Source organism: Lagenorhynchus albirostris, chromosome 15, assembly GCF_949774975.1.
Source record: "Lagenorhynchus albirostris chromosome 15, mLagAlb1.1, whole genome shotgun sequence".
In the NCBI taxonomy this organism is placed as follows: domain Eukaryota; kingdom Metazoa; phylum Chordata; class Mammalia; order Artiodactyla; family Delphinidae; genus Lagenorhynchus; species Lagenorhynchus albirostris.
In genome coordinates this window covers 50,637,462-50,649,552 of record NC_083109.1, presented here as the reverse complement: position 1 = coordinate 50,649,552, position 12,091 = coordinate 50,637,462, and the positions used below count along the sequence as shown (strand labels likewise).

At 52.6% G+C, this 12,091-nt stretch overlaps 1 protein-coding gene across 6 annotated transcripts in view; it reads right to left on the bottom strand.

The window, feature by feature from the left end:
* The window catches only part of CRAMP1 (cramped chromatin regulator homolog 1), a 64,156-nt gene extending 52,452 nt beyond the window's left edge, over window positions 1-11,704 (bottom strand). For all 6 annotated transcript variants that reach the window (XM_060123716.1, XM_060123720.1, XM_060123717.1 and 3 more), the window contains exons 1-2: window positions 11,453-11,704; window positions 9,043-9,389 (exon numbers count right to left, since the gene is read on the bottom strand). In XM_060123716.1, the coding sequence (XP_059979699.1) occupies window positions 9,043-9,388 (346 nt within the window). In that variant the 5' untranslated portion in view covers window position 9,389; window positions 11,453-11,704. The remainder of the gene's footprint in view (window positions 1-9,042; window positions 9,390-11,452) is intronic.
* Between the last annotated feature and the right edge of the window lie 387 nt (window positions 11,705-12,091).

Below are 12,091 nucleotides of genomic sequence, written 5' to 3'. Positions count from 1 at the left end.
AAAGGGGATGAAAGACAATCATGAGAAATAAAAGAAATGAAAAAGTAAAAGTCCGTTATTCCACATATGTTTGCAAAGACTATCCCTGAAGAAACACAAGAGCAGGGGCTGCCTGGGGTATGGGGCAGGGGGTGTGGGGGGGAGTCAGTCTCCCCTCTTACACCTTGTTGTGTCTTTGTGCACTGTGGGTCCATGTAATTACATCAACATGAGTATCTGAAAACAGTTGATCCCATCAGTCAGCTATCAGAAAGCAGAATGTTTCATACATGCAGAAAAAACTACTCGGCTACATGGAATGCGTTTGATTCTCTCATGTGGAAAGGTGTATCAGGCTAGCAGTGAGCTACCTTCATAAAGCGACACGAGTGGATTACAGAAATCACTGTTCATCAGAGCTGTAGTGCCCAATTAGACAGCCACTAACAAGGCTATTTAAATTTAAATACTAATTAAAATTAAATAAAATAAAAACCCCAGTTCCTCAGTCACACCAGTCTCATTTCTAGTAGTCAGTGTCCACATGTGGCCAGCTGCTCCTGTGCCGGACAGCACAGGACCTTACTATCACCGCAGAAAGTGCCACTGGCCAGCACTATATTTGAATGTTCAACCTTCACGGTCCTAAACACACTGTTACAGAATAAGACATAATCAGGTTTAAAGCGTTTCACGGCTGCTCCCTTCCCATCCCACAGGCACAACAGAACTGCACCTCAGGATCTCTGAGTTCCAGGGTGGGCAAAGGACGCACTGAACACGTGGTCTGACTTTGTCCATTCCTCACCAAACCAAACCAAACCAAACCAAACCCTGACCTAATTAATGAGCTTAGCACATCCGGAGATGTTTTCAACAGGTGTGGCAACTTAGAGCACATTTGCAGGGATAATCGGTTTCATTCCATTTCTAGTAGGTCAGAGACGCTTTGTTATGAGCTGAAGACTGGGTTATGAGTGCTGTTTAAACTCCACTCTCGGGACTTCCCTGGTGGTCCAGTGGCTAAGAGTCCCTGCTCCCAATGCAGGGGGCCCAGGTTCGATCCCTGGTCAGGGAACTAGATCCTGCATGCTGAAACTAAGACCTGGCACAGCCAAGTAAATAAATATTTAATAAATAAATAAATAAACTCCACTCTCAAAAGAAGTTCTGGTTGATTTGGAGCCCACAGTTCCTCATGTGTACTCATCTGAGGAAGGGCTGTCTGTCTACCTCTGCACCACCCACAACAAAGGATTTCAGTGTCATTTTCAACTTTTGACAAAACCCTCACTAAACTCTCTTTTTCCAAAACAATGGCAACTTGCTGACAGTCACAGCTCAGGTTTACCTTTGCCAGCCCACGCTGGTGTCAATATACTTGAAAGTAACACACACACATTGTTAAAAATTCTATAAGGCAAACGTCTTGCTGGCTTTTATGAAATTTCACTGTATTACAACACTGGTGACCTGAGACACGGAGGATGAACATTGAAGAAAAACAGAATGGAAGCGTCACTGAGCTGAAAAGGACCTAAGGGGTAGCACACAGAATACACCAAACCAGCAGATGTGAAAGAAGGTACAACAGTAAAAGTGGCTCTGTGGAGGCCCATGAGGCAGCCAACCACACTGCGGAGCAGTGAGCCACTCTCCCCCCGCCAGAGGTCAGCTGCACAGATGCTCAGCCTCTCCTGCTCTCATTTCAAAAACGGTATGTCCTCAGTAGAGGAAAATAAAGCAAAATGAACTTTCAGAAAAGAAAGCAAATCACCCTCAGGCAACCATTTCTAACATTTGATGCTAGTCATTCTAGACCTTGAATGATTTTTAAAAGTAAAGTAAAATCACAAAACTTTAGGAGGGAAGGAGAACATGGCACCTGGTACATCCCTGAAATTTCAGATAAGAAAGAGAAGAGAGAGGCATCACCGCTTTACCTCAGGCTCCTTCAAGGGCCGCAGCTCAAGCAGAAAAAAAACCAGGAAGCAGGATCAGAGACACTGGTAGAACGAGATGGTGACCCAGGAAAAGTTCAGACAAAAACAGTGATGACCGAAGGGGGAAGACAGAGAAGCAAGCAAAGAGGACAGAAGCAGCAGGAAGGTAAGGGGGGGAGACAATTTTGAACAAGGCTGAGTGGGCGTGGGGGCTCTCCCTGGGGGTGGGAGTGGGTGTGTGCCCAGCCAAAAGCACAGGGCCGAAGTCAACACTCTACCTGTGTCTGTGTTTCTGAGGCCATAAAGAGGGTTAGCGAGAGTCTGCACCGTGAGACGTCAGTATCCGAGGAACCAGAAGAGAAACGATGCACAAGAATGGGAGCCCCGCAGCGAGCTCTGTGAAAGCAGGAAGAGCCACACCAGGCATCACACAGCAAAGGCTCAGTGAGAGCTTGGGAACTGACGCGGCACAGGCTGGGGGCTCCACAGCTTGCCCTGCCCCTCGCCCACCCAGGCCCCTGGGACCCAGTGCCTTCCCTCATAACCCACTTCAAGCCACAGTCCTCTAGCCGCTCAGGGGCCACCTGGCTTCTCCCCTTTCCCGTTTCTGCTGCCACTTTCCCAGGCCAGCTCCACACCACCTCTGAGCAAGATGATTCTAACAACCCCCTCTCTGGTCTCCCAGACCACCAACCCCGCCGCAGCCACTCTCCAGGGCTCACATTTGAGGGACACAGACGCATGGCCTCGGTCCACCTTTTCCACTGCCCATCCATCCATCCACTCCGGACAAGCTAGACTGCCCGCCCTCCTCCACATGCACCCTCCCAACACCTGAGCAGCAGAGAACCACCCATCTGCCCGCCAGGGAAGCCCAGACACAGGTGGAGCAGCCTACCCAACACATTGCCACCCTGCCACCGTGCCCACGGGCCTGGATGTGAGGGACACAGAGGTGCACAGCCCCATGGAGCACGTCCAAACGCCTGCTCCCTTCCGTCCCCATGGTGTGCAGTCACCTCTTTTCAGGACGGCGAAACGGAGGCTCTGAAGGTGGGAAAGCCGTACAGTCCCTGGGCAGCAGGAGCCAAACCAGAGCCCCGGACTCACACTCCAGACCTGGGCATTGTCCTCCTGGGACACATGACATCGTGGTGGCTGCCACCGTGTCAAGGCTGCTTTGGTATTTATGACACCAGAGCCACAAAAGTCAGAAGCTAGAGGGAACTTGATCTCAACGTCCCCCTCAGTCTGTGACAGATGAGCAAATAGGTTCAATGACTGCCTGGTGCCACCAGCCAGGGAGTGGCAGGGCTCAAGGCTCCGGAGGATGCTGTGACTTAACTAGGGGAGACGCAGAGGATGTAGTCACAGTCCATCACAGCATACAATCCCGTCCTGAGCCTTCCTCTGGAGCTTGCCGAACTTCTTTCCAAGCGATATACCAAAATCCCAGAGGGACGGAAAACCCGCCGAACTCAAGGGCGTCAGAAATGTCCATCCCAGCAGGAGGGGACACACGGGCCTCCCTGACCGGCTCCACCTGCTCTAGACTAGAAGGGCATTCCTGGTGTCTTTGTGGCCACCTGCCCCTGCCCCCACCCCAGCTCGGGGCACCTCCTGGCGCAGCAGAGAGCACAGCCCGGGAGGGGCGGCACACACCATGTGGTCCCAACACGGCCCCCTCAGGTCGCGGTCAGTCCAGACGGGAGGTGCGATGCCAAGGCTCCCAGAGGTGCTTCCGTGCCTCTCATAACACACACATCCGTGTCACATGCTGAACAGCCAGACGTGGCTCAGGGGACACCCTCCCTACCAGGGCCACGCAGAGGGGAAGACGTCAAGCAAGCCAATTCCCAGTCAGAGTGTCACCCAACAGACAAATCCAAATGCCTCCCCTGGGCCTGCTGCTGCCCCGAGAGCTGCGGGCCTCCCACAAGGATCCCTCCTGGGCATTAGTCGCTCCATCTGTCTCTAGGGCCCGTCCCGGGTCCCCCTCAGCGCCCTCCACATGCAGACCAGGGCCAGCCACCCTCCAAGACTTCTTGTTCCTCCTGCAAACAAATGAGAAAAACACAACTACAATCCCTGTGTTCCTACTAAAACATATGCCCTCCTCATCGAATACTATGATGGTTTCCTAATGTTTCTGTAGGTAATTCTTGATCTCCCACCCAAACCACAGACGCCAGGAACGTCTTCTTCTCCCAGCATTTCACACGTGGTTCTTCAGTGGTAAGAACACTGCCATTACTTGATGTGATAAACTGCACACCACCATCCAGGACAAAGCTGTTTTTCACATTTGTGACTCTGCTATCTGAAATCACCCCTCTGCTATCCTTGTATCTTTGTATCACCAAAACAAGACACAACGTACTACATGAAATGAAAATCCTGAAATATGTATGGTTGGCAGGCACAAGACAATTCCAGACGTTCACGAGACACCATGGAAACAACACTGCTGTTGACACTAAAAGTCAAGGAAGTACTTGAAAATTAGCGCAGCCTTCAAACCAAAACGCAACTGTTACCTTACCTACTTGTCCATACTATCTATTCACATCTTTGATGTGAAGCAAATGCCATCTGTACAACTCTGAACTGAATCATTCACCCAGAACCTCTGGTTTACAGGTATTTTCCTCTCTGTCCTGCACGGCTACATCATGGTCTCTGAAGTGGCCTGGGCCACAGGTCTCCTGACCTACTGTGACTGGGGCGGGGGGGGGGGGGGGCCTGTGTCACACAACAGGACCACGTGTCATGGTTGTTACGTATTCCCCATACGTAGCATCACATGAGGAGTGTGGTGTGTACTGGACAGAGGTGGGAGAATGTCCTAGCTTCCCTCCTCTTCTCCCAACAAGGTCTGAGGGCTTTCACAGAGCTTGACGTCCCCACCCAGGTGGGACACTGGGATGACAGTCGTCATGTACTGGATCAGACTGGGCACAAGAACCACAGAGCTCCAGCCTTGGTGGTTTCAAGAGGGTCAGATGTGTCCCCCTGCCCTCAGAGGGTACAGGAAGCAGGGACTTCACCCAGCCGCCCAGGCCTGGCCCAAGTGCCTGGTGAGGGAGGACAAGAGTGACCGCAGTGCAGACTGTAGGTGAAGCCACACCAAGCCCGGGGCCTCCGAGAAGCAAGGGCTAAGCAGAGCCCGCCAGGGAGACAACTGCCCTGACTTCGGGCACTGTACCCCAGGACCCCAGTCATCCTGCACAGCAGACTCCTTCGCCCCTGAATTAAGTGCAGCTTCAGCCGCTGGCGTACCGGACCCACTTTGAAAGTAAGGAACCTGAAGTTCAGGCAGGTTGAGCACCTCTCCGCTGCCCCCAGCTGAACTGGACACAGGGACTCTGGGTGGGGAAACCGGGTCTCCTGACTGCTGGCTCACCCTTCTTCCCTAAAGGACAACCTTCTCCCAAAGGTCGACCGCCTCGGGGTGAGGTACCTCATAAGATGTCTTTTAAAAACACCTAGAAGCTACAGGCAGGCCCCAGATTATGAAAAATATACTTTCTGTACACTGATTCACTGATTCTTAAGCACAAGCACAGTAAACCCAGGTGACACCACCCGACTGTGGAGACGGTGCATCTTAGGACTGGCTCCCCCGACTCTGTGGAACAAAGTACCTGGGTGGGGGAGGGAAACGGACAGCAATGGAAACGGAGGGTCTGACTCTGCCTCCACCTCAGGCATCCCCTCAGCCCAACTTTCCTGCCAGGGCAGCAACTTCAGGGCATTCCTGGGACCTCTACCCCCTACCTCCCGACAGGTGACCTCCTCCCACCCTGTCCACCTGTTCAAACTCAGCCTGCAGCTCCCCTGACCTCGCAGCCAGGCACATTTTCCCTAAGAGAAGCCTGTTACTCAGCCATGCAGGGCTTCACAGCATTATTTATTGCGGTGAGGCAGGCACTAGCATTATCCCCATTTATAGACCGAGAAATTGAGATGCACTAGTTCGCCCAGAATCATCCAGATTGTGAACTGGCGAAACGGGGAAGGGCATGAGGGCTGTTTCCTGGCCCGTGTTTCCAAAGACTCTGAATCCAGTCTCAAGTGTGCCCTCAGGCCACTCTGGGCACATGGTAGGGCCAGAGGAGCATTTATTTTGGTATCAAGCAGATCCACTGGTTTCTGATCTGCAGCTTACCTTCTGTCTAGCTAAGCACGCTGTTTGAACAACAAACCCCAGTGTCTGCACACATTTAAAAGCTAAGCAACAAAAATGCAAGATGCTTGGTGCACTGGCACTAAACCATTGCTACCTTCCCTTTACCAACTCAAAAAAAATTTAATTCAGACATGTACTACAAAAAAATTTATTTTTTACTGAAGTTGGCAAGAGTCTATTCTTATAAAAAAAGAAAAGACATATTTGTGTGGAGAGAAGCCAAATGAGAACTTCCTTTCCCCTACAAGCCTTTTCCTCCCAAACCCACAGCAAAGTTCTCCATCCATTAAAATTGAAACTGGAAAGCGGTAAGTAATCAGCCAAAGGGACCTCCCACAGCTAGGCTGTGATTATTTCTCAAATATAATGGAAATTTTATTTTTCTGAAGTGAAAAAACTGTAAAATGCCAGTACTGTTCACTCCCTTACTGGTCCATGCTCATCACTCCAGGTGGAGATTTCCATGGTCGGTAAGACAAATAGCTTGCGTCCAAGAATCCTTTCCAAAGGTTACGGGCATGCTGTCACAACTGACCTTCTTTCTGCCTGTTAAGGGGGCCGTGAGGGAAGCAGAGGTTGCCCTGAGGCAGGAAGGGGGATGTCCTGGGCGTGGTAAGTGCATCCAAAGGAAGCTCAGGGCACATCCCAGAGGAGGCCTCACTAGAAAGCTCAAGGCCAGAAGCAGGCCGAGAAGTTCTGTGAAGCAGAGGAAACATGCTTTCTACTCCTCTCCTAAATGCCACCATTACAGTTTAGCTTTATTATTCACTTAAACAAACATCTGCTTGCTAAAATAGGAAAATGCATAAGTCACAAGAAGCACAAATTCTAACAACTCTCCATTTTACTAGTGGAAAGTGGATTGCTGCTCCAAGCCACACCTTGGGCAAGAACCAAGAACAGATCTGACACAAGGCTAACCCAGGAAACCTTCTCCATCCGAGCCACACTCAAGTATGCAAACGAAAGCAAACTTCTCCTCACCTGACTGCCAAAATTCTAACTGAAGTTTCAGCATCACTTCACCTCACATACAGGTAGTCATTTACAGGGGACAGAGCACTTTCACGCCAGCGCCTCGTTTCATTTTAGCAGCCACACGTGGAGAGAGTGGAGCAGTCAGTCCCTGCTGTTCCTCCTTTCACAGGTGAGGATGCCTCTCCAACAGAAAAGCAGGCTTGAAGTCAAGCAAGCAGACCAAGGTCAGAGGACCAGAGGAATGAGGACAAGAACTTGATTGGGCACCAGAGCCAGGGCTTCTGAAGCCACAAACAAACCCTCGAAGGAACCACAGCAGCCCACACATAATAACTTACACATATCTGTAACTGGGAACGAAAACCTATTTTTTTACAAAACAAAGCCAATAAAACAAATTAACATTTCCCTAATTGATCAGCAACTTTCACACCAAAATAAGCTTCTATGAGGCAAGTTTTGACTTCTGAAACATACAGAATGACCTACGTACATCTTCAAGTAAGTATACTTACATCAAAAGTCTACCAAAAAACCAAGTAAGGCCATGATTTCAGAGGCCAGTCCTCCTCAGCTGAGAAGGAGGCAGAAGCAGCAAGCCTAACTGCACACATTTGGCCCAGATCTCCAAAATGGGCCCTCCATTAGCGCCTGAGGTATTTCCTTCTTAAAATTATCAGCACCACGTAGTAAATTTAAATTGCCATTTCCCAAGGAGCTAACTGACAGTTTTTTCATGCAGAACTCACTAGAAAATGGTGTTACATTTGCTACCTATAAAAATGCTGCAAATGTGGCCTGAAACAAAAGGGATGTTAAGAACAATTCACTTGGACTTCCCTGGTGGCGCCGTGGTTAAAAATCCGCCTGCCAATGCAGGGGACACAGGTTCGATCCCTGGTCCGGGAAGACCCCACATGCCACAGAGCAACTAAGCCTGTGCACCACAACTACTGAGCATGTGCTCTAGAGACTGCGGGCCACAACTACTGAGCCTGCGTGCCACAACTACTGAAGCCCGTGCACCTAGAGCCTGCGCTCTGCAACAAGAGAAGCCACTGCAATGAGAAGCCCGCACACCGCAACGAAAAGTAGCCCCCGCTCGCCGCAACTACAGAAAGCCCGTGCACAGCAAGGAAGACCTAACACAGCCAAAAATAAATAACCAAATTTATTAAAAAAAAAAATTCACTTGTACAATTAACAAAAAGCAGAATGCTAAAATATAAATAGACACAAGCAGAAAACAATGGGGAACTGGCAGATCGGGAACAAAAAAGCCGTAATATTCTCAACAACCTGAGAATACCACGACAAATACTGTAGACTGTTACTCATTTACATCAGGCCACAGATGTTTTCACCACTTACTACACCAGGGGAGATGTTTTCATGGCACCCAAGGAAACGTTAGTTGAAACTCAAAGGCCACATCTTGATGCCCTTAAAATTTTCAAGCCTAGCATACTTGAAGTGGAGGGTGATGAGCCCAAGTCAGACCCTTCGGATCACTCATTTTCGGCTTATCAATCTTTCCCCAAATGAGTTTCAAAAGCCCATTTCTTTGTTGTATTTCCACACATCTGAGTCTGGGGAAGAGATACAGCACGTATTTTCTCAATCTATTTCTAAACTATTGTCTGCTGTTTAAAATAACCTACCATATAAATCAACAAGGAGCCTTTGGGGGGAAAAAACCCAACCTTCAGAAATCTATTGTGTTTGCCCAGAGAAGGAATACTTACTGCCTCTTAACATAGTTTAAATACAGAAAGAGTCTCTTTGGAGGAGGAAAGGGTCATGTCCCCCTGCAAAGTGCCACCTAAAGTGTGGGTGCTGGACAAATGTGGGAGCAGGAGCTGGGTGGAGGCAGGGAGGCGGGGAGGGAAGGGTCCTTTCTCCACCCCCGGGGAGCGCAGGGCACACCCTGAAAGGGGCTGGGGTCCCCCGTACCTTTTCCGCGGGGCCCTGAGCTGCCCGCGCTGCTGCTCCCCCCGGCGCAGGACGAGTCCTTCCTGAGCCTCTTGCTTTGCGGCCTCACGCTGGACCTGAGGAAGTGGTGCTGGTCCTGGGGGCAGGCGGGCGGCGGGGACGGGGCCTGCGGGCCGCCCGAGGGGGCCTGGGGGCCGTCGCCGCCGTCCCGGGGGGTCTTGCCGTCCCTCTTTGTGCCACCGCTCTCCTCGGCCGCGTCCCCGCTGCCGGGCCCCTCTCCTTCCAGCGAGTCCTCATCGGCCGACCTCTTGCCCAGCCTCTTGAGCCCTTCCTCCCCGCCGCCGCCGTCTCCCAACTTCACTGTCATCCTGGCCGGGGAGGGGAAGAGGGGACCCCGGTGAGGCGCGCGGCCCGCAGCCTGCGAGAAGTTTAGCCGCACCGATCCCCTCTCAACATGGCCGCCGTTGTTTGTTCCAGATCCCCTCCCGCGGCCCGCCCGCCCCAGCCCGGCCAGCCGGGCCTGAGCCGCCGCCCGCCCGACCCCAGCCCGGACCCCCGCGCGCCCGCCCGCCCGACGTCCAGGAAACGGCGGCCGGCGGCGAGGAGGCGGCGGGGCGGCAGCTGGGCGGCCGCACCCGGACGGCCCTGCCCGTGCGGCGCCCCGGCCCGGGGTCGGGAAGGGGGCATGTGGCCCGGGCTGGGGTCCCGGGGTCCCGGAGCCACCTACCCAGCGGGCCCACGGCTCATGGCCTGCGCGCTGGGCAGCCCGCGCGCCGGCCTCGCTCCCAGCGCTGCCTGGGCCGGCCTGGCCTCCGCGCCCGCGTCCCCCGACCCCACCCCTCCCCGCCCCCCAAAACGCACAGGACTCCGGGCCCGCGCACCTGCCCCGCAAGCCTGCCCCCAAAGTTAGCCCCGGAGCGGGGTCGAGGGGCCCGGATCGACCCCGGCAGGGGAGAGGCGCGGGCTCGCCTGCGTGCACAGGGAACTCCATGGTGGCCCGCGGCTGCCGGTCCGCCTGCTTATTTTAAAACAGACATAAAGAATAATAAGCTCGGGGTTTCTGGGAATCTTGCTTCGGAGGGTGGGATATGTGTGCTGCTGCGGGGATTTACGAATTGAAAATGCTTTTGCAACAAAGGAGCCTGTTGCATGGAACAGGTTGGAGCCACCTATGAAAGTGACAGCACAGTTATGTCCAGGTAAGAATGGATAAAAGAGAATTGTGTTAAAACTCTCGGTAACCATGAATAAAAATCTCGCGTTAACTTTGTTACCCTCTGTTGTGAGCAATGTCAACAACAAAATGTGACAACTCTAAAATGTGGACCAAAAAGCAGATCCACTCAGTTTATGCAAAGAGAATCAGACACTATCAATATTGTAAACCCAGAAATAGTCAGTAATGTGTACATGCGATGAAGCAAGAAAGATCAACAGGTGTTGATACTATGCCCAAACTCTGTTTGACATGCTCAACACGACTGCTGAGAATGGGAACATTTTCATTTAAAAGGAAAATGAGAGCAAGACATCAAGGCCAACAATGAAATACATTAACAGGAGTAAGGACCTTTCAAAGAAAGATTTAGAAATGATTAAAATCATGACAATATCTGCTACTGCTCTTAAGTATTATGCCTCAAAACTATCTGTTACAGCATTCATCTGTTGAAATTGATGTCATAAATCATCTGAATTCATACCAGTTTAAAAAAAAAAACCTGCCAAAGAATAGAACTATACAAGACAGATACTACCCAAACTTAAAGGACTTCATGGCATAGGACATTTCACTATTCATTTATCCTATCCATTTCTGCTTAAGAAACCTGAAAATATCCTAAAGGGCCTTCCTCTGGGTTATAATGTGGAAAACCCTATCCCCAGGGACCTATCATCCCAAAGCTACCCACATAACCCAGGACCCGGGCAAAGGTTACATCAGCTGCAACAGAATAAACTTGCCCGTTCGCCAGGTTGAATATTGGAAGACACTAAACTGAATACAAAAGGACGTTGCTTTTCAGAATTAAAAAGATATTAACACATTTCAGTTTTCCCTGAAGGGATAAAGAAAACATGGAGATGGAATCCTTTTACCCAATACCTCCAAACCTTACTTCCTGACAGTGCACAGAGGTGGGATCACCTCAAACCCAATCCCGGCTGGGCAGCATTTGCCACATTTCGGGAAAGGAAAAGCAAAACCTTCCCTCTCCGGCGGATTTCTGGCTGCACACAAAGAGCGCTGTCAACGCAACACTTGTGAGTCCGGGCTCCCGCGAGCCGCCCCGACAAAGCACCGCGTAGTAACCACCGCCGCCAGGGCTTAGGCCACTTCTCCCTCAGCCCCGCTCCGGCTGGGATCCGGGCCTCGCCGTGACGGCCGGTCGGGGTGGCCCACCCCACCCAAGCCCCAGCCTGCCGTCACCTTTTTCATCAAAGCCTCGCAGCAGCCAGGCTTCCCGGGTCCCCCGGGGTCCTGTCGGGCAGCCCCGGCTCCCGAGCGCCGGCTGCTGAGAGGCCGCAACGCCGGTGTGGTCCTCCCGCCTTGGAAGAAGTCGCCGAGCGGCCCTCGCCCCGGCACGTCCCCTCCGCTGCCGGCGTGTGGCTGACGGGGTTGCGAGCCCCGGTGCTGCGGCCGCTCAGCCTCCCAGAGGCCCGGCCCGCGGCGTACAGGAGCAGTTCCGGCTACGGCGGCCGGCGAAGTCCGCGGGACCGACACGCGGGGCGGGGCCGGAGCGGCGGGAGCGCGGGCCGGGGCGGGGCGACGCGCGCGGGACCGAGCACGCCGAGGTTTCCAGCGGGCGCGCCCCCTCAGGGGCGCTCCCATTGGTCGGCGGCGGGAACGCGCGCTTGCACGCACGGACGCTGGGCGGGGGCGGAGGGCGGGCCCGCAAAGTGGGTAATGTTGTGACGCCAGTCTCGCAGCAGTGCGGACTGGTACGTCTCTCCGGATTGGTGAATAGACAGCCAATAGAGTGAGAGCCTAGGCTGTGATTGGCCCGGGCCGTGTTGACGGATGCGTGAGAAGAAAACGCCGCCTGAGCTCTGAGTCTTGAATCCGGCG